The sequence below is a fragment of the Lacerta agilis genome, chromosome 5 (assembly GCF_009819535.1).
Source record: "Lacerta agilis isolate rLacAgi1 chromosome 5, rLacAgi1.pri, whole genome shotgun sequence".
Classification (NCBI taxonomy): Eukaryota; Metazoa; Chordata; class Lepidosauria; order Squamata; family Lacertidae; genus Lacerta; species Lacerta agilis.
In genome coordinates, this window is record NC_046316.1 from 61,579,041 (window position 1) to 61,606,452 (window position 27,412).

The 27,412-nt window shown below is 43.4% G+C and overlaps 1 protein-coding gene across 4 annotated transcripts in view; it reads left to right on the plus strand.

Moving 5' to 3' along the window:
• HDLBP (high density lipoprotein binding protein) overlaps nucleotides 1–27,412 on the plus strand; it is a 53,219-nt gene that overhangs the window by 20,869 nt on the left and 4,938 nt on the right. For 2 of the 4 annotated variants that reach the window (XM_033150189.1, XM_033150190.1), the window contains exons 2-24: nucleotides 1,801–1,865; nucleotides 3,906–4,018; nucleotides 5,670–5,824; nucleotides 6,365–6,580; nucleotides 9,089–9,295; nucleotides 10,819–11,034; nucleotides 11,638–11,844; nucleotides 12,583–12,690; nucleotides 14,103–14,207; nucleotides 14,704–14,782; nucleotides 15,315–15,454; nucleotides 15,735–15,839; nucleotides 17,652–17,765; nucleotides 18,202–18,288; nucleotides 18,450–18,581; nucleotides 20,431–20,649; nucleotides 22,765–22,986; nucleotides 23,118–23,336; nucleotides 24,117–24,255; nucleotides 25,145–25,299; nucleotides 25,720–25,824; nucleotides 26,240–26,374; nucleotides 27,266–27,409. In XM_033150189.1, the coding sequence (XP_033006080.1) occupies nucleotides 3,943–4,018; nucleotides 5,670–5,824; nucleotides 6,365–6,580; nucleotides 9,089–9,295; nucleotides 10,819–11,034; nucleotides 11,638–11,844; nucleotides 12,583–12,690; nucleotides 14,103–14,207; nucleotides 14,704–14,782; nucleotides 15,315–15,454; nucleotides 15,735–15,839; nucleotides 17,652–17,765; nucleotides 18,202–18,288; nucleotides 18,450–18,581; nucleotides 20,431–20,649; nucleotides 22,765–22,986; nucleotides 23,118–23,336; nucleotides 24,117–24,255; nucleotides 25,145–25,299; nucleotides 25,720–25,824; nucleotides 26,240–26,374; nucleotides 27,266–27,409 (3,285 nt within the window). In that variant the 5' untranslated portion in view covers nucleotides 1,801–1,865; nucleotides 3,906–3,942. Of the gene's footprint in view, nucleotides 1–1,797; nucleotides 1,866–3,905; nucleotides 4,019–5,669; nucleotides 5,825–6,364; nucleotides 6,581–9,088; nucleotides 9,296–10,818; nucleotides 11,035–11,637; nucleotides 11,845–12,582; nucleotides 12,691–14,102; nucleotides 14,208–14,703; nucleotides 14,783–15,314; nucleotides 15,455–15,734; nucleotides 15,840–17,651; nucleotides 17,766–18,201; nucleotides 18,289–18,449; nucleotides 18,582–20,430; nucleotides 20,650–22,764; nucleotides 22,987–23,117; nucleotides 23,337–24,116; nucleotides 24,256–25,144; nucleotides 25,300–25,719; nucleotides 25,825–26,239; nucleotides 26,375–27,265; nucleotides 27,410–27,412 lie in introns of all 4 variants that reach the window. The other 2 variants (XM_033150191.1, XM_033150192.1) reach the window with 1 other exon arrangement.

The following is a 27,412-nucleotide window of genomic DNA, read 5'->3' on the forward strand; positions in this document are numbered from 1 at the left end:
ATCTTATTCCGTTAAGGGTTGTAGGACAGATTGTTTGTTTTTGCGGTCTGAGCTGTGGCCACATGTGCCGGCAGATGTACTTTCTGTCCCACAATAGTGCAGATGCCACACTGGTTTTCTGTTAAGCCACCTTGTCTAAAGCAGCGACAGGCCTTGAATAGTGACATGAATATTCAGTGTTGGCTCATGCAGAACACATGCTCTTCTAGTCTATCCTGGCTTGACCCTGGTGCAAGAAACACTGTGTTGTACCCCAGTTTTGTTCACAGTAAGTCAGTTGTCATGATTAGGTGTATACATTCTTGATTGCCATTTAAAATCCATCCACTTTTATTTACTAATACCAGACCTAGATCTGTGTCATAGAGCCACCAAATTCCTTATGTTAGTGCCCTGTGTTAATGCTGTAAGCTTTCTGAGTGGCAAGCATGTTAGCCCTGCTAAAGTGTAGGCCTATCTATGTATTTGTATTAAATTTTCCAGCTCTCTTCCTTCTGGGTCCTTTCCCAACAATTACAGTTTTAGGCTCCTATCCTTGTCCTTCATTTTTCTTTTGGAGCAGCGATTACACGCTTCTTAGGTGATTACAGTTGTGGATTTCAAATTTAGTTTTAAAAGCGAGGAAATACTGAGATGCTCCTGCCTTGTTCAAGCTGACTTTGCAGGGATTGCACTTGTTCCAAGAAATGTTCAAAGTAGATTATGGCCCTACCCATAAATGCTGACTGTCTGCTGCTGCTGCTGCTGCTGCTGCTGCTGCTGTTTTTCTAAGCTGGTTTGATCAGTTTTACCCAGTAGCACAGGTATTTGCAGTTAGACATCTAACTCCCACTGAACTCCTGTTGGGATGTTGGAAATAGGTTGGTAACTTGTTTGTTTTCAAACAAAGATCTCTGGTCAAGTTTGGAGCTCTTACCTCTTGTAGAGTTTTCAAAATGCCAATCACATACACATGTGCACAAGTTGGGCATTGTTGGTGTGTGTGAGCGTGCACATGCACATATCAGAGCTTAGAATTGCCAGGAGCTGATTTAATAAATCTCTGTACTTTTCTCAGCCTGCAATGGTAAAAAGTGCATGTTTTACCCAGGCTCCACTAAACTACATTCCTATCTTCTGACTGATGTCAGTTTTCTTGGCAGGTTTTTAATCTGTTAGTTTCTCTGTGTGTCACCCAGTTGGAGATGCTTTTACAACCATGAAACTTCAAATTCATATCTTACATCTGCTATTCATTTACTGTTTCTTAGCCTAAAATTACGTTGGGTAGTTTTGTGCTGGAGAATGGACAGGCAGTTAAGCCCAAAGTCCATAGGAAATCTTAAATTACTATTTGCAGTTGAAATGGATGAGATTATTTGGATGATGCAGAACACTTTGCTGTACTGTTGTACCCAAAATGCTAGTACAATTTTTGATTTTTCTAGAAATAAAATACTAAGTGTTGCTGGTATAACCTTTGATCGTATAGATTCATTATGTTCAGCATTCAGATTATATGTGGATGAGTGGGTTAAGAATGTGCTGAAATGTGGATATGAACAGTGATGTTTCCTCCTCCTTTTGTGTGTTGATTTTAAATAGTTTACTTGTCTGTTCTGTGTTTTGCTTTTTGTGGGGAAGTACACTTGTTGCAAGGCAGGTTGCAAATTCATTATTGAAAAATAATAATTTACACTTCGGATCCCGATTTAGGTTTACCTGAGTGATTTCCAAACTCGTGAAACTGTATTGTGATTTCAAGGAATTTTAGCACTCTTAGGGCAGAGTAACTATTGTTTGTTTGTTTCCCCAAAGCAGAAGCTGGCAGGCTGACAAACAGGCAGCTCACAGGACGGACTTTCTGGCTACTGACCATTTAGCTGGTAAGTTTACAGATCAATGTGGTTACGTTTGTATGTCAGACTTCTGGCCCATGGTCCTATTGAACGCTAGGAGTTGTATTCAGCGTAGCGCTAAAAAAATTCAACCCGTGAAAGGAATTATCTTTGCTCAATGGAACGTTCTCCACTTCTCCTCCCCTGCCCCCCCATGCAATCTGGTTTCTCTTCAGATAGTATAAATATTTCACCTTTTACCCATGCAATCTGTTCTGGCGTTCTCCCCCTACCCTTGTGAGCAGTTTTGGGAGTGTTGCAGGGGGAGGAGAGAGGGGGAAATCCTGTTGCACTAGCAAAGCTATTAAGTTCAATACCACGATTGTTTTTAGTACAGTGGTACCTCGCTAGACGAATGCTTCGCTTGACGAAAGGCATTCGCTAACGAAAGGGTGACTCGCAAGACGAATTTCCCTATGGCCGCGACTCGCAAAACGAAAACGTTTTGCGGATTTCCCCCCGTAAAGCTGCGCTTCCTCCGACAGTGCTTCGCAAGACGAAATTTCCGCTATATGACAGCACTCGCAGAACGAATTAATTTCGTCTTGCGAGGCACCACTGTAGTGCCCATTAATTATTCATAGATTTCACATGACTTACCTGAAATACTCCTGCAATTACCTGTAACAAAGAATGGTTCTTGCAAGGTGTGTGCGCGCGCATGCATGCTTGCACTTAAAGCTGGTATTTTAAAAGAAACTATAGCCCCACGCAGTTGAATATGGTCCATGCCCAATGCGGAATGAACTTCATCTGCTGCTGCTTTTAAGAATTATTGCTTCTAGTGTTCCAGTAAGAAGGAAAGGGGGGAAATAGTGTTTCTTGCTAAACCCGTGCCTTGAATATTCCCATCTCCTCCTAACAATAAAACCCAAGTTAAAAGTAGAAAAAGTGATAAAATAATTAAGGGTAGAAATTCTGTGTAAATGCTTAAAATAATCTAGATTCACTCAGAAACAAGATAATCAAGGGGAACAGAAAAAGAGGTTTACAATTGTGTAGATAAAGAAAGTGAAAAGGGATTATGTTCCCTTTCTCACAAATTGTTTCCTAATTCTTATAATTAAGAGGCAGCAGGGTTAAAAAGTAAGTACCTTTAACATGGCACACAATTAACTTGTTCTCTGGGACAGTTGAAGGCTAACTTTGTATAACTGCATTCAGACTAGTGCTAGAGAGTTTTGTACATGCCCAGTTAACCAAGATGGTTGGGGTTATATGTCCCCACCTCTAGGTATTCCTTACTTTCTGACAATTGCAAAGTGATTATTGGCTAGATTGCTCTTTCAAAGAAATCAGGCTGCTCTATTTATTCTTACGTATCTAGAATTGTCTGTTTCTGTCAGACTGGTAAAGGAACTAAACCCGGCGTGTGAAGTAATGTTGATGCACCTAAATCCCTGATTTAGGCTCTCGTCATATTGAAGGTTCTGTGTATTAGGGGGGGAACATATAAGGCCAATGTTCGCTTCTCTACCCTACAACATATAAAAATACATGCTGAGGTTGCATGTGAAGAGGACTAGAGTTACAGCTATAATAGCCCACCATTTGTGGCAGGTACAGCAAAGGCAGACCAGATTTAGTCAACAATTTCCCAAGATAACATCTTTTCATTTTATGTTTTGTAAGGTTAAAAATTCAACCAACAGCTCCTCATATTAGTGCAGCTTACTGTCACTGATGTTTCAGGCTGCCCAAGGAGGCAGTGGGCATGTTGCTGTTGCTTGGGGGGGGGGGAATAAGTGCTTTTGCAGCAACCTTTCCCAGCCTTGAAGGAATAACCGAAGTAATACCGTGTAGCAGCGAAAGCAATGGATCAGTGTTTTTCCAGGCTGGCTGGGAAGAAAGGCACTGCTTGCAGCCCTAGGAGAAATACTGGTAGTTGTGGCTAGGAAGAGGTACTAAGCTAGGGACAGTTTCAGCTTGTGCCAGGCAAGTGGCCAGTCATGCCACTTCTACTTTCCCTCCCTATTTAAATGCATCCTTCTAGTAATTATGACGGTGTTTCCCCTTTTGCGCTACCAGTGGCATACCCGGATTGTGCGTGGGTGGGAAATCGACCATGAGCTCCGTGGCAGTTTTGACCCAGGAGAGCTTTGCTGAACATCGCAGCGGCCTTGCTCAGCAGCAAGTGAAAGGTAAGACTGCAAGGCAAGGCTACTGGAAAATCCCTTTTTGATAACTTCTGCATGAAAGTGGCATATTCAGCTTCTACTACATACTCAAATATTACTTTGCTGGCAGTGTTCAAAACTCCCATTGTTCTAGGCACATTTTATGACCAGGGATTTCATTAGTGCACACATTTTCTGAGCTCTGGGCGCAATACTGCGCCATAGATTTCAGAATAAAACTGCAGAGTGGAAGGAAAGGAGGACCTTTTACTGCTTCCCCACTTCCAGCTACTCTCTGAAGACTGGATAAGGGACCCTCGTAAGAATATTAGGGGGGTGGGCAGGGGAAGGAGTACATCATGTGAATCGGGGTGGGCAGGGGAAGGAGTAGATCATGGTGATGGAGGGCTGGCCAAGCCACCATAGGGTAGGCCAAGTAGAATGCAGTTCTCAGGCTGAAGAAGGTTCCCCACCCCTGTTGTGGGAGGGAGTGCAAGCCAGCTTTCCTGGAGTCTTTGTTGCTTGAATCAGACAGTAAGTTTGATACTCGTGTGGCAAAGGGCTAACAACAAAATACAAGGGTAAGAGAGATTCAGAATATGAGATGTCTGATCTGCAGGTTCTCTCTCCTAGTTCTTTTCATTCTGTCAAGCTGTTCCTTAATGTGCACCCTCTCTCCATGTGGTGTATTTATATACACTTCATCACATGGGTTAATGCTAGGTTAATCAGGAGAAGGGGGTAAGCTAAACGATCTTTTGGACTTTCTTAATCCTATTTTTCCATATTGGAAGCCTTATCACAACCACCAAAACGATTAAATATTTGTTCTTCTCTGTCCCTCATAGCGCTGTGTTGAGCAAGTTACAGTATATGGGCAGCAGCCAACACTGCTTAACTTTACTGTGTTTAATCATTCTTCCATACAATCCTGTTAGCTGCTCTTATCAAGAGAATAGTATCTTACTATTTTGTCACAAGGCAGTGTAAGTAATAGTCAGGTGTAAATTGAATAATGAATGGGGTTTAATAAGCGTGATCGGGTACCAGGTCAGTTTAGTTTGTCAAGGGACTCCCAAGTCGATGCATGAAGCCATGTGAAAATTGCTGAAATGAATTTTATAGATGGCCATGGGCTCCTTTAAGTCAAGCAGCATCAACGGTTCAGCCTGCAAGCAAAATATGTCCTACCTCCCAAGTAAAACATTAACAAAAGAAGCCGAGGAAGATCAGTTAGTTGCTGGTCCTCCCTTTCTCAATAAGAAAATAATTTGCCAATTCAGCAAGTTGTTAACTCTCAGGCTGGGTTATTCTGACACTAGAGGTGACTGAACTGATCATCCACTTGTTCTTCATGCCAAACCTGCATCCCATAATTCCATTGGCTGCAATAAGAAAAAGGGTGGTGAAGGTCCAGGGCATGTGTGTTAAATGTCAAGATTAACTCTGATTTCCACAAAAGATAAAGGTTTCCCAATCGCTTGATAGGCAGAAACAACCACTGGCGGTTACCAAAGAGAAAGCTGCTTGATTTTGTTTGGTGGTTTCAATCATTTATTTTAAAAGTTGTGGCCTTTATTTTCTGCTGCTGAACTCGAGCATGTTTGGAAATCAGCAGGGTGAGCACTATTTGTGTATGAAACCCTTCATTGTTTCTTTCCTTGCTCAACTCTAGTTGCAGCTTTAAATGCTGAAGAAGAAAATGACCCTCCAACTTACAAAGATGCCTTCCCTCCTCTCCCTGAGAAAGCAGCATGTTTGGAACCAGCCCAGGAACCTGCTGGTGCTTGGAGCAAAATCCGACCAATCAAGGCTTCTGTCATCACTCAGGTCAGTACAAAAGAAGATTTCCCTCCTCTTTTACCCAACACTTGGTTTTCTACTGTAAGCTTTGAAGACAAATGCTTTTCAGTAACCTTCCAGCATGTTGTTGCAGGGGAGAAAGTGTTGCAATTAAGATAACTAAGTGACCAGAGCTAGTTTAAAGACTATTTGAAGCAGGACGGCATTTGCTTGACCAATCAGTTTTTGGAGAATTTCTGTCGGTGTAGTCTGAGGCATTCCCAGATATTGACCTTACTCAGTTAGTGACATCAGAGCCATGAATGCTACATTAATCCTGTGCTAAATTAAAGGGGTGGTCAGGGTAGCTGACCTCCGAAAGTAGCCTCCACTCTAAAAGTTAAGTATCTTTTTGTGTTGAAATTTAAGGGATCGCTTAATCACATCATGGAGGGTTGTGCCCAGTATGTATTTATCAGTTGAGTGCTTAAGTGTCTTGTTGCAGCAGAAGTGTCTCTGCTCATCTGCAAAGGGGGAGTAAATTTACCATTGTTCTAAGCTGAACAAAACTTCCTTTTACCTGAGCAGGTGTTCCATGTGCCGCTGGAAGAGAGGAAATACAAGGACATGAACCAGTTTGGGGAAGGGGAGCAGGCCAAAATCTGCTTGGACATCATGCAGAAGACGGGAGCTCACCTGGAGCTGTCTCTCGCAAAGGATCAGGGACTCTCAATCATGGTCTCTGGCAAGCTAGAAGCGGTGATGAAGGCTCGAAAGAAGATCGTAGCTCAGCTTCAGACACAGGTGAGTGACTTGGCTCTCTCCTCTTCCCACTGTGTGACCTTCCTCAAGGTGTGGGTGCTCATAAAACCAAGCATAGATTTTAGTGTGCCAGCTCACCTTTGCACTGCATCTTAAGTGCATGGAAGGCCACTGGAGTGATGCCATGTGTTTTCAACTGAGCTTCAACAGCTAATTACAGTTTAATTACTGTAACCATGGCCTCCCCACATACTTTTCTAGCAGCCAATCTTAGGCAAGTAATCTCTCCAGAAGCCAGAAGCTGGTGGTGGTTATACATGATGCATTCATGGGTGACTATTTTCAGGTGTTAACGAGGTACGATGGGATCGATTTTTATGGTGAACAGTAGTACTGTGTACTCCCCCCCAAAAAAAAATTCTTCCAAAAGCTCAGTGCTCCCTGAGGAGGGGGGAAATACATTGAAATTGGGATCTCTTCCCCTCTGCTTTCTACGGCAAAGCACTTGGCAACATTAGAGGAGAGATGCTACAGCTATCTTAAGAGAGGCAAGGCATGCGTGATGGGCAGAGCAGCATCCAATCCTCTTACTTCCTCGGCAAGAGAGAGAAAGTGGACTGAGTCCCCTACATCATTTTGTGGTGGGTGTTTCATCCCTTAAGGTGGCTAATACACATTGACCCTAAGCTGTTGGCTAATTAAATACCAAGGCAGAGGCTTGGACTAGATGGGAGTTTAGAATGGATTGTGTTTAGAAAAAAGTGGGATGTTGGTAAATATGTAGCTGGGGTGATCTTGAAGACATCTGTCAAAAGGTTTTGGTAGGTGTGTGGAAGTCCCTCTTCAAAGGTAGATGAGTAAACATAGCAGTTATAGGATAAGACGATGGATTGTCTTGTGAATTGGTAACTGGCTAAAACTGGTAGGGAGCTAGAACTGGCTGGCTGGGGCCAGACCCTTATCTCCATACGCACTGTGGGCCAAGTTTTGACAGGTTGGCATGGCCACTCACTTGATATGACAGTGACATTAAGTGACCCATTTTTTGCTTGCCTGGTCTGAAATCCTGCTATGAAAATAATGGGCCTCTGTCTCCATCGCCAGGAAAGAGAAAGTGGGTGCATGGGCAAGTACATATATTCTCAACTCTTCTGTAACCTGTCTGCCAACCACCAATTTAGCTTGCAGTTGAGAACTTCTTTCTTTGGATAAATGAGAACCTTGAACTAACTCTCTGTATTTGTGACAGCATGACTAAGTTTTCGAGTGGGACTTGGTCAGGGCTTTACAGCGTCCTGATTTATCCCATAAGCCCCTCTGGCAATGGAAAACTCTTATTTGGCCATTATGCCCTCCACCAAGGGAAATATTAATATCCCGTTCTATCTAAAATTTAATAGGTTCAGAAAGGACATACGAAATAGCTTGAGGGGTATGTTCAACATAATTATGCTTAATCTGTGTTATAACATTAGAGTCTAGAGATCATACAATCAGGCTAGTTTGAGTGGTTGAGCTTGTTCTGAAGTGTTTCCAATTCACACTGAAGCTGGGAGTCTTTTGTTCCAATGAAGATTGAGAAATTTAACTGAACATGGGAGTCTGCACGGCTGAATGCTTCCTTCCACCGCCACTCGCCTACCCACATAACTTTACTGAATGAAATGCTATGTTAGGGAGGGAGAAGGCTAGGTTGAGTCTTAATAAAGCTGAGTGGACAGAATGTGTGCCTGAGAGAACTTGGCAGGGGCTTTTATTTTTCTTAATTTGGAGGAACAGTCAAACATATTTTTTTAAAAAAACAAATGTAGATACCGGTACCTCTAAGTGGTTTACCAGAAATATTGGAATGATCAATAATTAATAAGTAAAATATTATAATCTTTCAGCATCTATGTGTCTGGATAGGCTTGCCTAAACAAAAAATGATTTAAGCAGGCACTGAAAAGAGCTCAGCAAAGGTGCCTGCCTGATGCCAGTAGACAGAGAGCTTTTCTACCTGAAACCTCAAGTAGTACAATTCATGCAAATCTCTTTTATCACTTGATTCTGGTGGATAAACACCTCCTATCTCTGATAGTTGTATACAGTGGTGAACTTGGATATGCACAGTCCCCCGCCGCTGCCACCTCCTCCTGCATATGGTGGGAGAAATTGCACTGCTGAAATTCTGTCTTCCATTATGGCATTCAGGGCAAAGCAGCTCTGTTGGATTGGTCAACCCAACCTTTAGGGCTGGAATGGACAGCTTTTTGCATGTGTGTGTCAACAGACATTTTCTCATGGGGATAAGTTGTCGGGTGCTAGTGGTAGGCAGACGCACTCCCTCACACATAGCTCTTCACAGAAGTCTCTATCAATCAGTTGCCGAGGGTTTATTCCTCCTCCTTCCATTGCACCATCCATTTCAACTTCCTTCTCCTCCTCTCCCCTCACTTCTGCATGAAATTAGGCCAAGGGTTTTCTCATCCCTGCCTTAAGGTGATAGAGACACATCCGTGTCATGGAACTGGCCTGCAGCTTCATCCCGCATCTTGATGTCTGTTACAGGCTTCAGCAACGGTGCCTATTCCCAAGGAGCATCATCGCTTTGTCATTGGCAAAAATGGAGAGAAGCTGCAGGACCTTGAGCTCAAAACTGCCACTAAGATCCAGATCCCCCGCCCGGATGACCCCAGCAACCAGATCAAGATCACCGGCACCAAGGAAGGGATTGAGAAGGCGCGGCATGAGATCCTGCTGATCTCTGCTGAGCAGGTAAGCAGCATTTCCACCTTTACTGCTTCTGAGGAACATTGCTGTCATTACGCCTTTTCTGAGGGGAGTACTTTTAAGACAAGCTGACTTAATCTTGGCCTCTGCAGAGCATTTACAATAACCAGAACAGCACCTCCCAAATTGGTTAGTTTTATAAGCAACTATATTGAGCAAACAAGACATTACAGGTACTGCTGTTCTGCTCTTCCAGGCGGTTAAAATCTATGGCCCTAAACGTGCACATCTAAAAAATAAGCTCCATTAACATCATTTGGACTTCTGGGTAAACCGAGCACCAAAATGTTTTGTATACGAAGCTATGTAGGATTTGGCAGAGCAATCCAAATGCCTCTTTCACCAGCACAGTGATCAGGTCTGGATTGGGACAGGTGCTGTCTGGTGATGCCTGTGAGACCAACCAGGGATCCTTATGTGGCTCAGTCCCACACCCTCCCTGCCCTTGGAGCACCTTGTTCTGAGGCTTTCAACTGATGGGGATGCTATCTGCAAAGGGCCATATAAGCACTGATGGTAGGCCAGATCAGCTGTGAGACCTGAGCAAGACTGCCTGAGTATCTTGCCTCCAACCCCACAGGCAGTAGGTGCAATGGTGGCTCCCCAAAGCCTTAAGGGTGGATGGGATTCAGGTTGCAGCCCAAGTCTGTATATACTGTTCTGTACTACCTGCCATGTATATGGAATGTGCAGGTCCAATCATGCTGAGAAGCGACCTGCACCCAAATAGTTGTGGGTTAAACTCTAGGTGGCACCACCTTTTTATGACAACTCCAGGAAATGCACATATAACACACCCATGTTTCCCACAACAGTCATGCTATGTAGAGCAGCCCTAAGGCATGAGGCTGGTTAGACAATTGGAGGGTTTCTGGGGAAACAGGTTGCTCTTGAGTTGGGTTCTCTGGAATAGGGAGATCATCCTTTACCTCCTAGGCTTTTTGGTTATTTCAGTTGCCTTTCCAGATGCCTTGCATCTGCACTTTCAACCACTGCATATGCAATGCTTTCCACAGACTGTCCGAAACCAAACCAAGTCCCCTATTCCATTCCCCATATATTTGGGGATTACGTGGACTGTTAAGAATAAGCACTGATGCAGCAATCTTGGTGAACTGTATCATAGAATAGTCTTCCCCCACCCCACTCTTTTCCTTGTTCTTCTGGATTCTTGTTTTGAATTCCCTCTGCCTTCAATGTCCTTCTTTTATCCCACACTCCACAGCACTTCTAATAACCTTGCTGATACAGGCTCTGTTTTTAACAAGCCACATGTCTGCAGCCCAGTCAGGTTATCCAAGGTGTCACTTTTGGGGAAGAGAGGAATATTTCAGGAAAAGCTGGAGGCATGTGGACATCAGTCTCAAGAGTTTCACACTAAGGAGTATAGGAATTTCAGTGAAATTTCTGTAGGTTTTACATCCTTTGGTAACATCTGCTTGGAACACTTCTTTCCTTGCAATATTAGGAAAAACAATAAAACGTGCACATATTGCTTTATTTCCCAGGATAAGCGTGCAGTTGAAAGGCTTGAGGTGGAGAAGGTATATCATCCTTTCATTGCTGGCCCTTTCAACAAGCTGGTCGGTGAGATCATGCAGGAGACAGGGACACGCATAAACATCCCACCTCCCAGCGTCAACAGAACGGAGATAGTCTTCATTGGAGACAAGGAGCAGCTGGCCCAAGCAGTTGCTTGTGTTAAGAAGATCTACGAGGAGAAGGTAAGGTTCTTCATGGGTCTCTGAGCAATGCCACATTGCACAGACCAGCCCTGAGCTGTCTTTCCCCTCTGGTTTGTGGGGTGCTCTTTCCTGTCTAGTCTTCCCTTCACCTCCACAAATGTGAATTGGGACAGGCATATAGTGTTCTCATTCTCCTAGCATCTTGGAAGCTTGCAACAGATGCTCGCCAGGAGAGCACACTACCTACAGAGTCATGAGACTTGCTCACTGGAACTTATGCACAAACACAGATCCACTGATGGCTTGATTATATAAGGCTACATAATCTTGATTAGCTAAAGTCGTAGCTGAACCAAAACCACAGGAAGCCTTTATGGCAGACTGAACTGCTCCCAAATGTAGTCTTTCTGCCTTTGTCTTTCTTATATAAAAAGAGAGAGAATATGGCTTGTGGACTTAGCATATTTCATGGTTGGTTGGTTGGAAAATCCAGCCCTTCCTTTTAGAGCACACACAGACAAGTTTCCTTTTCTTGTCTGCCCCATTTCTAATCCTAGAGATTTCCTGTTGACTTCCCCAATGCACCCCCTTTCTTTTTCCCTAGTCCTTATTACTGATGTCCTAGCTCCTTTCTCCCTACAGAAGAAGAAGACTACCACCATTGCTGTGGAGGTGAAGAAGTCCCAGCATAAGTATGTCATCGGTCCCAAAGGGAACTCCCTGCAGGAGATCTTGGAGAAAACTGGAGTCTCGGTCGAGATACCACCCACAGACAGCAGCTCAGAGACTGTGATACTGCGTGGTGAACCTGAAAAGCTTGGGCAGGCACTGACTGAAGTCTATGCCAAGGTAACCAGGTTGCCACGCAGCTAGGCCTTTCTGGTAGTCAGTACGTTTGTTAGGATTGCTAAATTGCTGGAATGCACCATGGCTCAGAATGCATGCATATAGTGTGTTCAGTTACAATCAACAATGGGGACAACATTTTTTTGCTGCATGAAATGGGGGGGCAGTGGATGGGGGGGAAGCAGGTGGTGGCAGTGGGCATTAACTGGACACAGGTTCCACACTTCTACACCAGACACATAAACAAAGAGACAGACAGCCTTCACCTTTTCTCCATGCAGGGATGGGAAGGTTCTGTCATGTGCTTACCCCCTGCTACTCAGTTGTTTAGTGTTGGGGACAACTGAGGAGAGCTCCGATTGGAGCACTGCTCAGCTATTCCTAGGGCTAATTTGCTGGGCAGTGCAGGGGTGGGCGGGCTTTGAATTCAGGTGCAGTGTGGGCCTCATGGCATTCGGGTGAGGGCCATGGTTGGGCCTTGGGCAATCATTATGTGATAATAAGCTTTCACAAATGCTGTATAAAAATGCTAATAGAAAGCTGTTATAATACATTAATATTATTAGGCTGTTGCGTTTTGCTGAATGCTGCAACTTCTTGCCTGGTACCTGACAAGATCCTCCAGCTAAGGATACTGGATTGCGATGGGAACTAGAGTGATCCAGCGTCTGAGTGGTTTGAGTTAATGCATATTGCTAATTGAATTTTAAATTTCTTCATAACAACACTGTCCTTTTTTAGGCCAACAGTTTCACAGTCTCCTCTGTCTCCGCCCCCTCTTGGCTTCACCGTTTCATCATTGGCAAGAAAGGGCAAAACCTGGCCAAAATCACCCAGCAAATGCCAAAGGTATGAGCACCTCAAAAGTGAATTCTCGCATAATTGGCGTTGGAATTGAGGAATTGTAGAGTGCAATGTCTCAAAAGGTGTACATGCACATATATCTCATAGCTGTGAGGCAGACTTGTAGTCTGAAGGACAAAGTCTACAAAGAGTCTCATCTTGATCTCCCTAGAAGGAATAGAGAAATTGAAACCTTGAAAGTCCTTGTGGCTTTTTAACCACACTTTCGGGGAGTTCTGAAACATGAGGCCAGAGATTCCAAATAACTTCTACTCTTGTGAAATTGGGCGAAATTAAATTGGCAGCAAGACAGAAAATGAGAAAGCAGATTCCACTTGTCACCATCTCCCATTTTAGATAGGATTAGCTTTTCAGAGATACTTGAATTTGTGGTGGTTGTGTTTCTGTGTTTTATTTTATCTTATCAGTTAAAAAACACCAATTTCACCACAAATAGGGCCAAATATCAGCTAAACACAGCCAGTGAAAAAAATTAGTGCTGCCCAAAGTTTGCATATAATTTTCAACTAATGCCTAAGTTGTTTTCTGTAAATAACTTATTAATTAAATATTTGATGGAAAACTACAGTGTTCTGAACATTCTGAATATTCACTAAAGAGCATATTTGAAAATTATATAGAATAAGAATATAAAAAACCCAAAAAGTTATAAAATACAGAAAAACTGAAGTGTACTGATGAAGGTCATTCTATACAGTTTCTAAAAAGACAAGTAGAGCAAAATACATTGAAATTAAATATTGATATACATAGTGGAAAAAGTGGAGCACAGTTTAGTCAAGTATATTTTACTGAACCAACCATATTATTTTAATATGTGCAGATTTAAGCTGCGTGAATCATCATGGACATACGAAATAAAGCCATACATCCCATATCACACACAAAAAAATTGCTTTGGCCTCTTCCAACTCTTAATTTGTATGTAAGCTTTTCTAAAAAGGCTATATCCCACACTTCATTATACCACAATAAAAGATTGGCACCTACTAGGTCTTTCCAATGTTTGGCTATAATGGCTCTGACCAGCTGTTAGTGTGTGATGCTATCTGCTCATGCCTAAGGTTTAGTCAAGTAGATGCTTGTTGAATGAGGCTGGGGAGGGAATTCCACCAATGAAGTGCCACCTCAAAGAAAGCTTTGTTCTACTAGGCAACTGTCTCTCACCCAAAGCTTCAGTTGGCTAGAACAACGCTTCAGCACATGTTTTTAACCATGAAGTAGTTCCCTAGATCCTACCCCTCCTTCCCATCTTTAGAAAACACAAGTTCAAGGGGTTTCTTGAAGCATCTCCACTTGCAGGCAAAAGCCACATTGCCACATTCATTCCCCTGCCATTACATGGATCCCTCTTCAGTAGCTTCATGCTGATGCTGAATTTTCTCCCTTACTGGAAGGTTCACATAGAATTCACTGAAGGAGAAGATAGAATCACTCTGGAGGGACCCACTGAAGATGTCAATATGGCTCAAGAACAAATCGAGAACATGGTCAAGGATCTGGTGAGTTAAGCATCGTTTCTGATTTTGTGTGGCCATCTTATCAAAATGGAAGGTGCAGATGCAAGCCATCACTCAAAACTATCAAGTCTCATATTGTGTCCTCCTACTTAGATTAAATATACAACTTACATTCCGTAGCAAAGCAAGTGCACCGAGTTCAGTGGAGTTGACATCTGGTATGTTTGCTTAGGACTGCAATTCTAGAGACAAAAGGAGGCTGTTGATTTTTTTCAATGGAATGGCCATAAAGGGAACAAAGAGCTGTGTTAGAAACATAATCTGGGTCAAGTGATGGTGAAACTGCTGAGTTTCCCCAAGCTGTGTGTATTTGCTCGGGCTTGAGCTGCTTTCCTCAACTGAACATCTGGATCTAATAGTGGCTAGTTATCTATTGTGTCATGGCTGATGTTGCTGTCCTGTTTCTGTTCTTTGTTCCTCGGCTGAAGGAGTATGTGCTTGCTCCTGATTCTGGCTAACTATGGCGTGCTCTTTGCAGATTAACCGGATGGATTACACTGAAATCAATATTGACCATAAATTCCATAGACATCTCATTGGAAAGAGTGGAGCCAACAGTGAGTTAAATGCTTGTTCAGTGTTCCCTGTGTGTGTGTAATATGCATTGCTGTTGTCCCTGTTAGAGATAACCTACAATCTCATCTCTGTGGGTCTCTAGCTGTACTTCCGGGTCTCTAGGACTGAGGTGTACTCTGAAGAACTAATAATGTGCTGTCTGCAAAAATGGGAGGTCCTTCTTGAGAAACTTTCTTAATTTGTTTCTAGTTAGAATAGATAACAGAAAATGTGGATTGGGGAGAATCTTGGGGAAATAACCTCTGCATGCATCATCCCACTCAATTCCTAATTATTCTATTGAACACAGTTTCCAATGGGAAGATACGCATCTCTTTCTTAAAACATCATGTTGACTAAGCATTGAAATCCCGCTTCCCCCTCTACTAGTTTGTCCTCTGTGAATAGGTCAGTGTCTCCTACAGCGCAAGTAATCCTTAAAGGAGAAAGCCTCTTGTTCTGAAACTCTGAAGCCTTGATTGCAGAGCATATGCAGTGGACGAGGGTTCTTAGCAGAATCTTTTTGATTCGCAGTCAACAGGATTAAGGATCAGTACAAAGTGTCTGTGCGAATCCCTCCAGACAATGAGAAGAGCAACCTCATCAGAATTGAAGGAGACCCTCAGGGAGTTCAAGAGGCCAAGAGAGAGCTGCTGGAACTTGCATCGCGTATGGTGAGCCATGGAGAACTGGACTGTGTCCAGGCGAGAAGTGTTAACTACTAGCGAGGCTTCCTGCCAAACTTTCCCACACACCAGGGAAGCGATTCTGTTTTATCTCTCTACCTGGGTGGTGCATCATTGTGGTGACGTTTGTGGGTTGTCAAACTTTGCAGCTTGACTGGTTGGTAGATCTGCCTGTTGTGCAAGTGTGAATGAAAGACAACATGTGTTTCAAGCATGGAGACTTTTAATCATGGAGACTCCCACCCCATTTTCTCTCCCCCCCCCCCAGGAAAATGAACGCACAAAGGACCTGATCATTGACCAGAAATTCCATAGAACTATCATTGGGCAGAAGGGTGAACGGATTCGGGATACCCGGGATAAATTTCCAGAGGTAACAAAAATCTTTTGAAACTCACACGTGGCAGACAGACAGATTAAAATGTATTTTTATATTGACTTGATTACGGGCATTTCCCCACTTGAACGTGATCAGCATGTATGTGACAGCTGACACCCGCACCATTTTCAGTGCCCAAAGGCGTTCTTGCACACGTCCTGCTGATTCATGCGGTGACCAGGAATGGAACCCCCATGCAATTGGAGGTTGCATAGTGCTCTTAAATGGGGCCCCTAGTGGCTTCCTATTCACACTCTGCAGCAACTCAAGTGTCCACATAGACCATTAACTTGGCCCCAACATTTCTTTATTTAAAATTTAAAAAGGCATCAGGTTGGCAGAATCATTGCCTATTTGGTACGCCCTGTGCATGCAGCCTAAAAAAATCATTATTGGGGTTGGAGCATTCTTTTTTACTTGCAGCTAATCAGCCACAGCTGATGTTTAGAATCCAAGGCAATCCCTCTGTTGTTGTTGCTACTGCTGCCTTGTAAACAAATAAGGGGTGGTATTCATTTAAGTTTTACTCGGAATAGACTCATTGAAATTAATGAACATTAATTTCCATTAATTTCAATGGATCTACTCTGAGTAAAACTTTGTTATATCTTAACCTTAAATACTACCCGATCTGTTTACTTTCCACTTGCATTTGGTTACAAAGATAAAACAATAGTTTAGCACGTTGCAATGAATTGTGTAAGGCTATCACAAAAGTGTTAGGCAAATAGAGGAAGCAAATTCTCCAAGTCAGTATGTTTACTGATGCTAGATAATTTTTCAACTAACCCTTATCAGATGCTAGGAAGTCCCATTTTGGGGATTGATGCAGAGTTGCCTACCTTTTTTCACCCCTTCATGGGGGCAACTTCAAGCTCTGCTCCTATCACTCATGTCCCCCATCTCCCACAACCCCCTGTTCTCCCATTGCATTTCTGTATTCTCGTATTCCCTCCTTGTCCCATTTGGTATCATCTGCCTCTATTAAGCCCTTTCTGTTCTACCTTTTAAATTGTTTTTTGGAATTTCCCTCTGGGCTTTTTTTCTCCCTCAAAATAGTTTCAGCTGGTCGTAGGAGGCTCCCTCTTTCATGCTTTTCTGACACATCCCTCTCCTCATAAATGTAAAACAGGCTTTCACGGAAGTCAAGACAACACTGTCTCTTTCGACTTACATAGCGGGAAGGAGATACCCAAAACTTTACCTTTGACTTTCTTCAGTAATGTTTTATTCTGGATTGTTTTAATTGATGTTTTAATGTGCTGTAAACCGCTTTGAGATTTATTTCTTAAAAATATAAAGCGGTATAGAAATGAAATGAATAATATAATTCAGAAAACCAAAGTGAGGCTCTGTCTTTGGTTCAAAGCATACTGGGTCTTGCCTGAAGTGGTCCAAAGAAAAGCAGCCTCCTATCCAAAGCAGATTCTGAAACAAGCAGGTTCTTTCTTTCTTTCTTTCTTTCTTTCTTTCTTTCTTTCTTTCTTTCTTTCTGTGTGCCTCTTAAGAAATAATGTTTGGAGGTGCTGTTTTAGACAAAAAAGGGGTGGCTGTGGGTGTTAGCCAACTATTGCAGCAGAGTGTGTTTTTGTTTTACTGTTCCTTCTTTTTTATCTACTTCTCACTCATATTACATTGTGCTAATTCACCTATAGCAAGATGATGTCATATAGCAATAACTAGTATAGGGCCGTGTCTTGGAGCACAGAGTAAAACTCTGCGAGCCTTGAATTCCACAGTATGGAAATAACCTCCTGGGACTCAGCAACCTGTTTAACATTATCTTGGATTAACTATTTCTTGCAGGTTATTATCAACTTCCCAGATCCTTCACACAAGAGTGACATTGTCCAACTTAGAGGACCCAAGAATGAGGTGGAAAAATGCACAAAGTACATGCAGAAGATGGTGGCAGATCTGGTAGGTGACCATCTCTGCCTCTGCTTTCGGTTTGGTTTGAAAATACAGGGGCTGTTAGTGCTAAGCATTCTACTAAATCAGGCATGGGGAACCAGCGGTCTATAAGCCTCAATGAGATCCAGCAGGGTTATTAATTTGGCCCATGAGGCCATTTCCTGCAAGCCACACTTACCTGTGCTTCAACTGGTGTAATTTAGGATATTGAGCGTGAGTCAGGAAAAGACACAGCTCCCTGCGAGACACAGGGCACTGTGAGTCAGAGAATTGGCAATGCTTTCAAACCTCTGCCACTTTTCCTTTGTGGCTTGATTTCAAACCACGTGGGCAAAGGAAGACATCACCAGAGAAATGAGTAAAACATAGGTAAAGTCACATTTGCTCATACAACTTTGTGTCTGTTCTTTATTCCATTCATCCATGCTTCCTTTCTTGTAAGGTTGAAAACAGCTACTCCATTTCAGTTCCCATCTTCAAACAATTCCACAAGAACATCATTGGGAAAGGAGGTGCAAATATCAAAAAGGTGAGACTTCCTTGATTCTTCCTTGTTATCCTTGTAGCTTATTACTTCTCAGTATTTCTGACACCTTCTGTTAGATATTTGGCCCAGGAGGCAGCCATGTCGGTTCCTTTAACATTGTGTTGTTGTTTTTTGTTGGGGTTTTTTTTTTGTCCTTGCTGTAGATCCGTGAAGAATGCAGCACCAAGATTGATCTCCCAGCAGAGAATAGCAATTCGGAGACAATTATCATTACAGGGAAAAGAGCCAACTGTGAAGCTGCTCGCAGTCGGATTCTTTCCATCCAAAAAGAGTTGGTAAGACAAACAGCCCTATCAGCATATAACAGCTATTACCAATTTCAGTAACTTTAAAAAAGTTGCATGCAGATTGATTCAGTTTCCTTAGGGAAACCACAACTTTCTTGGGCAACATCTTGGTTTTCTTGGGGGCATGTGTGTTAGTTTTCCTTTTGGCTTTATCGGACATCACTCCCCAAATATTCAAGGTGAACTGCCATCCAGAAATCAAAATATCTTGGCTGCCCCTCAACTCTTCCTGATAAAAGCCACATAATCAAAAGGTCACAATGCTGGGAAGATGTTTGGGCTTGTACTACAACAGGGGTAGACAACCTAAGGCCGGTGGACCGGATGTGGCCCAATTGCCTTCTCAATTCGGCCCGTGGACGGTTCGGGAATCAGCGTGTTTTTACATGATTAGAATATGTCCTTTTATTTAAATGCATCTCTGGGTAATTTGTGGGGCATAGGAATTCGTTCATTCCCCCCCCCCCCCAAAAAAAATATAGTCCGGCCCACCACATGGTCTGAGAGACGGTGGACCAGCCCACGGCTGAAAAAGGTTGCTGACCCCTGTACTACAATAACCCGTGAATGGAAAGGGATTCTGGAGTAAACTCCAGAAGTCAGTTTGAAGAGGTAGCAGTTCTGAGAAATTATCACTCTGTTTATTTGCAAGAGAGATTTTGTGGTGGCGGCTTTGTGGGAGTCTTCTGTCAGTTACTGATTCAGAGTTGCACTTAAGTCCTTGAATCATAGCAGTTTAGATTCTGTGGAAGCTTTTTCTCAAGGGATTCCCCTCCCCATCTAGTGCAGTGTGTGCTGCAATTAAAAAACAACAAACCACTGGGCACTATATACTATGGAAACCCTTGTTGACTGACCATAAAATAAATATATTTATATAGTGCATATTCTACAGTAAACATGTAGAATGAACATAGAGCCAGAAACACCTCCATGCTGAAGATCTCAAAAGTATATCTGAAACACCTTGCTTTGGCACAAGGATGGGGAACCTATAGCCCTCTGATGCTGCTGTTTGACTACAAGTCCCATTGGTCCCAACCAGCATAACCAAAGTTGATGAGGGATGATTAAAGTTGCAGTCCAGTGACATTTGGAGGACTGTAGCTTTCACATCCCGGCATTTTCAGGATGTCCTCTTGTCTGCTTCCCCCCTGCTACTGGATCAGAAATCTTTTAACATTAAATAGAAACATCTGCCCTCTCATTGCTGGCATGCAGAAATTGAGCAGCCAGCCAGATTTTGTGGCTAGCTCTTTAGGTATTTGTTTGAAAGCAGCAGAGGTACTTTTTAAGCGATGTGCTATTGACGCTTGTTATTCTCTCCACCTCCCTTCCACCGCTGCTGAGGAAAGAGAAACCCATACAGGTTGTTCTGTGTGCATTTAATATGCAGTGAATTGGGGACCTCTGTAAAAAAGAGAAGAAAGGGCAGGATTTTTCAGCTTACATCCACCTGATCTGAGGTTTAATATGAAGGTATCTCTGAATAACAGCTATTCCCTTTTACTGTGAGGAGAACACTCCCCTAGAACTCTGTGTTGAAGCACATAGGCGTGCTTCTGTGGGGGTAGTGCTGCCTGATGCAGTCAGTGACTGTCATTTGCTGACACATCCAGCTGGTTCTTGGCTCGTGTCCCAGATTCCCTCTGTCAGTCTTAGTTTTGAATAAGAAATAATGGGGGGGGGGAGTGGAACTTCCTGAGCACATAGTTGGGGAGAGGGAGTTCTCTGTGCCTTCCTACAATTTCTCTGCATGAGGGAAGAGAGGGGGGAAAGCCTAAATACCTCTTCTCTTCTGTCCGTGCCTCTCCCTACCCCCTTGCTGCTGCCCCAGGCTAACATTGCAGAGGTGGAGGTCTCCATCCCTTCCAAGCTGCACAACTCGCTCATTGGTGCCAAAGGTCGTTTCATCCGCTCCATCATGGAGGAATGCGGTGGGGTCCACATCCACTTCCCCACAGAAGGCTCCGGCAGCGATACAGTCACCATCAGGGGCCCTGCCCAGGACGTTGAAAAGGCCAAGAAACAGCTCCTACAACTGGCAGAAGAGAAGGTAGGAACTGTGGATGTGGGAAAATAAGTGCTGCCAGCACAGTTCCTATGGATAAGCTTCGAATTTGTGGTCACAAGGAAATCACTGTGGCAAAAATTTACACATTTTTGGGGGGTGGGGTGGGGATTAACTACTAATAGAAAATAAAGTTGGCAGTTGGTAGCCTATTGTGCCAAACTCTGCTACCATTTTGTAGCTGGCTGTGCCCCATACTGTCGTTTTGTGACTGGTGGGCCTTAGAAATTTTCAGCTCTCTCAAGTGATCCCTGGGGATAGAAAGTTGGAGAACTCATGGTCTCTTCTAACTAGAATTAGTGGTCCAGGGTCTCAGGCATAGGTCTTGTCTGGACATGCCACCTAAAGGCAATTTAACTATAGACACCAAGATCAGACATGCAATACATTTACTCTGCCACTAAAATATGGCTGCTCCCTAAATTTATTCCCTTCCTTTAATAGCTAATCCAACAGGGTTGCTAAAGGTGATTGAGAATTTATTGTACATCAGTGTGCTATGGAAAAGTTCTCCCTCGCTCCCTTTGTCTGGTGTTTGGAGCAAGGGATCATTGCTTTAATAATTGCAGCTGACTATATTTATACTTGAAAAGGGGGGCAACTTGAGCTGCTTCTGTTGGAGACTCAGCTGGGTACGAAAGAATATGCAGCTTGTCTGGAATTTTGGCTTCTCCTGGAGCCTTCAGAGCAACTTCCTGGAACTTTACAGGCCCAGGCTTCATCCTGAGCTACTCAGAACTGACTCTCTCTGTTTAATAACTAAATAAACACCCTTTACGTGCAAGTTCTTAGGTGCTGCTTTGAAAACAGCATGTCCTAAATCTGCAGAACAGGTGGAATCTGCCTACACTGCATTTAATGGCAGGGCGTTTGGCCCTGTCAGGTTACTTAACATCAAGCTGTTGTTGGGCTCCTCTGTCTAGCTATAATGTCTGATTCCATCTGTCTGCTGCCCTGAGGCTGGTCTCTCCACTAGAGGCAAATTCAGAGCCAATGCAGAATCTCAAAGCACTTTCTTTGGCATACTTTCCTGGTTTCCAGCAGACTAAGCATTTCATTTGTCTTTTACTACATTTGCAGCTCTCGGTTCATTCTTTGGTGCAGTTGAAGGTAGCCCTCGTAGCAACTCTCAGGAGTGGTTAAGAGTTGAGAGAAAGTGTCTTGTCCAAGGTCACAGTGAGTGTCAGGGATTAAGAAGAGATTTGAACAGAAGTCTCTCTGGTTCAATTCCAGCCTACTGTCCTCTGTACCACCCTTTGAGGGTGTGGTTGGGAGAGTGCTGAAACGATGGGGCAGAGTACTTTCTTTGCATGCAAAAGGTTCCAGCGTCAGTTCCTGGCATCTCCAGATAGGGCAAGGAAAGACTCGTTTCTGAAACCTTGGAGCGCCACTGCCACTCACAGTAAATGATACGGAGCTAGGTAGTCAATAGTCTAACTCTACGTCAAACAGCTTCCCATGTTTTATCATTCTAACTTTAGAAAAAGTATTCATTGTACATATATTTAGGGCGTGATCCTCTTTAACGTGAGCACCCGCTGCGCATGCATAGAGGGATTGCTTATAGAGCCATTGGAATATTTCCTGTGACAAGCGAAGTAGCTATATAATTCAATTTAGCATGATTTATACAGATAATTTGACTTTTGCTGGACCGCAGTGTGTGTTTGTTTAAGTATACAGGGCAGGATTCACCTAACAAACCGGGTCAGCAGAAACCCTGTGCAATGGTGCTTCCCCCCCAAACTGAATTTGGCTCTGGGGGTGTCATGAGAAACCCCAGAACCGTGCAGAGAGAGACCATCTGTGCAAGCTAATATGCTCGTGACAGATGGAACGTTTGTAATAGTGCAACTCTGAAACCTGCCAACAGAGTTCTGCTTCTATGTATGAACATTGCTTAACTCCTACCTTTCATGCCTTGAAAAGGGCTTTTAACCTGATTTATTCCGAGCGTCTGGATCTCAAAGCTGTTAACCTCCACAGATTTTTCAGTAGGGCTGTCATAATTAGTTTTCTCCAGTAAAAAACGGCGACAAGAATGTAAAGAAATACCCCCAAATCCTGATGCATTTATTTTTGTTTATTCCTGCTGTTTAGCAAACAAAGAGTTATACAGTGGACTTGCGTGCCAAACCGGAGTACCACAAGTTCCTGATTGGCAAAGGAGGCGGTAACATTCGCAAGGTGCGTGATAATACTGGTGCCCGGATTATCTTCCCCACCTCGGAGGACAAAGATCAGGAGCTGATTACTATCATGGGAACAGAGGAAGCTGTCAAAGAGGCCCAGAAGGAGCTGGAAGTGCTCATCAAGAACCTGGTGAGGAAAAGGATCTTTTCGTTTGTCAATATGAAGGGATAACCTTTTGATGTTGACATATGGACTTCAGGGGGAATCATTGCCCTGGAGAATTTGATTCAGGCAGTGTGACGATGCCTTGTGTGTTTCAGGACAATGTGATTGAAGATTCCATGACGGTGGACCCTAAGCATCACCGGCACTTTGTCATCCGGAAAGGGCAGGTGCTACGGACCATCGCAGAGGAGTATGGGGGTGTGATGGTCAGCTTTCCACGCCCTGGCACACAGAGTGACAAGGTCACCCTTAAAGGAGCAAAGGATTGTGTGGAAGCGGCAAAGAAGCGCATCTTGAAGATCATTGATGACTTGGTGAGTGTCCATGTTAGAGGAGCCTCTCTTCTGCATGGTCACTTTTTCTTTTTCTATATATAACCTGGGTGTATCATAAACTCTCATAACACCTGAGAAACAAGCCTCTTTAGATTCTAAGCTTTCGGTAGGAATTCTTAATTACTAATTATAGCCTTCTAATTGCAGCCAAAGTGAAGAAAGGGTTTGCTGGAACAGTCTGACCGTGACGTGCAGGAACCTGTTCTTTGTGATTTAATTTCATATAACCCTGGCATGTATTTCCTAGCAGTCATACTTTTTCTTCCATTATTGCACACATTATAATCAACAAACAAACAATTCATAAATGCAGTACAGTATGCAATATGGTCCTGGCAGATTGAATACATAACCAAAAAACCCATAGAACTTCGCAGTCCTAAGGACAGAGATGAGATTGTCAAGGAAAACAGAGACATTCTAAAACGAACATTTGGCAGTATTGGAAAGCACGCCCCAGAAGGACACTGTGAGAAGTTAATAAAAATCACAGTAATAAGAATGGTATACCACACATATCATCTGAAAATATTGGGCAGGATTCTCCTCATCAGCAGGAGCTCTGCAGAAACACGTCGTTTTGCCCATAGGGCTGCACCCCCTGAGATTGGCTCTGGTGGGGTCAGGTCATACCCTAAAAGAAGCACACACAGGAAGTGAGGGATCATCTCACCCAGTAGAGTTTAAAATTGACGTGAGTTAACCATTATCTGGAAAGTGGGATAAAAATATGAATAAATTCTTTTCTCCTCCCCCTAGGAAGCCCAGGTGACAATAGAGTGCACCATTCTTCAGAAGTATCACCGCTCTATTATGGGCCCCAAAGGTTCCAGGATCCAGCAGATCACCCGTGACCATGGTGTTCAGATCAAATTCCCAGACCGGGAGGAGAACGTGGGTACGAGATCTTACAAGCCTGCCAGTAAAAGCAGGCACCCGGGGGGGGGGGGGAGAGCAACACAAAAGTGCCTCATATCTTCTGAGATGCTTTCAGAGCTGTGAAAATCCGTAACTGCTTGAAAAGGGAAATGGCTATTTTTCATAGGCTTTTTTTTTAAAGCAACACAATTTCCTTAAACCCAGATGTGTTGCCTTGGGAGTCGGCTAAACGTGGCCTCCATTTACTACAGACTTGTCTTAAGGGGAGCACACTTTCAGAGTTGGTTAATCGTCTACCTAAAACCTAGGTAGAAAGGAAAACATGGCAAACTCTTAATGATTCCGTGCCTCTGCAAATAAGGCTATCCCACCACACATTGAGAACTGACTATTTAGGTGGGCAATTCTTTGAGAACCAGTGTGGTGTACCGGTAGTGGTTAAGAGCGGTAGACTCATAATCTGGTGAACCAGGTTTGCGTCTCGGTGACCTTGGGCTAGTCACACTTCTTTGAAGTCTCTCAGCCCCACTCACCTCACAGAGTGTTTGTTGTGGGGGAGGAAGGGAAAGGAGAATGTTAGCCACTTTGAGACTCCTTCGGGTAGTGATAAAGCGGGATATCAAATCTAAACTCTTCTAGTTCATTTATGAGCAGTAGGCTACATCCAAGATGTTAGCCAGCCAGACATCAGTACTGAGAAACCAAATAAACTTGGTGTGGAAGTTGGCTCTTGCATTTTTAACAGAGGATAATGATAGGTGGCACCTCAGACATGGCTTTTCTATGATCTGCCTAGGCAGGAATTTTACAGTGAGAACAATCCTCTGGGTGCCCTGGAGATAACAAGCCAGCAACTTCAGGCTAACCTGTTGAAAATGTAGTCACTCTTCTCACCTCTGTGATCATAGCTCCTGCTGCAGAGTTGCCAGCCCAGGAGAATGGCAAAGAGGGTGGAGAAGGGAAGGAGAACAAAGAAACAGATCCTGGCTCCCCAAAGAAATGTGATACTATCATAATCTCTGGTCGTCGAGAGAAGTGTGAGGCAGCAAAAGAAGCCCTGCAGGTAAGACTATTTATTGGCTATCTGAGGGGAGGCCTGTTATGCCCTGAAAAAATACAACTTTGCTTACTAGGTGCTGTAAAATGGCCCAGCCATATTTTGCTCATAAGGATCTTTTAATTGTACATGGCTCCAGGGACTGCTTAATTGACTGTATTAAATCTCCGCTGGAGAAGCAGGATGTTGGCCTGAGTGGGAAAGGTAAATAATTGACCTCTTGAGATGATTAGCTGTGGGACATGTTATGCAGCACCAACACTCAGTACCTTGAATATTAATTTACTCTACGGCTTTGGTTTGACAGCTTCACGTGTTGCTGGGGTGAGAGTTTGCTTGGTGGGTTCTGGACAAGTGCTTGTTAGCGAAGTGATTCTTTTGCTTGTAAGTTCTGCAGCTGGTGTAATTTCAGCCTTTCCTCTTCAGGCACTGGTTCCAGTTACCATTGAAGTAGAAGTTCCTTACGACCTTCATCGTTTCATCATTGGTCAGAAGGGCGTTGGAATCAGGAAAATGATGGACGAGTTTGAGGTGAGCAGGCTCTCTGTTGACTCCTTCCGTTTTTGGGCTTTGGAGAACAGATAGGCCAAAATACAAATACCACTCTTACTGATTATCCTAATGTTGAAACAGTCTTAAAACCACTGAAGAGGTCAAGCACAATTTTTCTTCCATGTGCTTGCACATGCACCTGAGATGTACAGTAACAGCTTTCCTGTTCATTGTAGTGGGTTTTTTTGTGCTACAGAGAACTAAAGTAGCCTGTATAAACCCAGCAATGATACATTAAGGGTGGTGGTATTTTTTTGGGGGGGGGGTTGCAATTTTAAGTAATTGAGAATTCCAGTTCTTTGAATAAATATTGATTGTGAAGGTTATGGGTGGCTGCAAAGATGCTCCTATACAACAACTGCCCAGTCCTGATAGCTGCCTGGATTTTTTGCAGGTGAACATCCAAGTCCCTGCCCCAGAGCTTCAGTCTGACATCATCTCTATCAGTGGGCTTGCTGCTAACCTGGACCGTGCCAAGGCCAGACTTCTTGAGAGGGTGAAGGAGCTGCAAGCTGAGCAAGAGGATCGGGTATGTGTTGTGCCGGAACCATTGTGATTTGTCAGTCTCTCCCAGCTGCCTTGCCTTATTAAAAAATATAAATCGTTTAATTAAGAGTGGTGCTGTGGGAAGAGACTGTGGGATCTTGTCAGCAGCCTTAAGCAGGATGAGTTAATGCAGACAATGCTTTAATGCCTAATGTTGGAGGGTGAAGGGTGTGGCTCTCTGTAGTTCTGGGTTAGTGAGTATTCCTGCCACTGTTCCGGTCACTGTTGTTGTCTTAGCACTGCCTCCATTGGCAGAACTCGCAGTTGCAGCTTAGACTGAAGTCCCAGACCATGTACCGAAACAACATTTCTGAATCATGAAATCTGGTTGCAAGGAAAAGCTTGGTGTGGGCATGAAGAGATGGTATGAAGCAAAACAAAGGAGGAAAAGTGAAGCAAGGGCTTTAATAATTTGGAGCATGAGAATTAGGAGTAATAAGATTTAAATCTAAGAGGTTTATATCACATCGCTGCCACCTAGAAGAGAGTGTAAGGCTAAGTGTAAGGCTAAGGCAAAAGTATTCTCCCAATATGGGAGAGACAACAGGAGGCAGGGATGCTCTGTGGGCTTGTAAGATAATACTTCTTATGAAGACCAGTGTTTGCAATGCAGAGTGCAAGTTTTTTTGTGATTCAGGTCCAATGTTCAAATAAGTTTTCTAAAAAGTAAAACCATATGAGCAAAGACGTGATATTAAGGCCTTACCAGCTCTAGGTGATGTGAGTTAAAGTTCACATATTTTTGACTATCATATGAAGACTCCCCTGTTATGTAGCTAAATCTGACATTTACCAAAGTTAGATACAAATAATTGACCTAATTAGAGGCAGCAGCTGTGCAGATCCTTAAAAACATCCCTCTTGATCGTTCTAGGCTTTGCGAAATTTTAAGCTGACTGTTGCTGTGGAGCCCAGATACCACCCTAAAATCATTGGCAGGAAAGGGGCTGTGATCACTCAAATCCGCACAGAGCATGATGTCACTATACAATTTCCAGATAAGGATGATGAATCCCAGGTG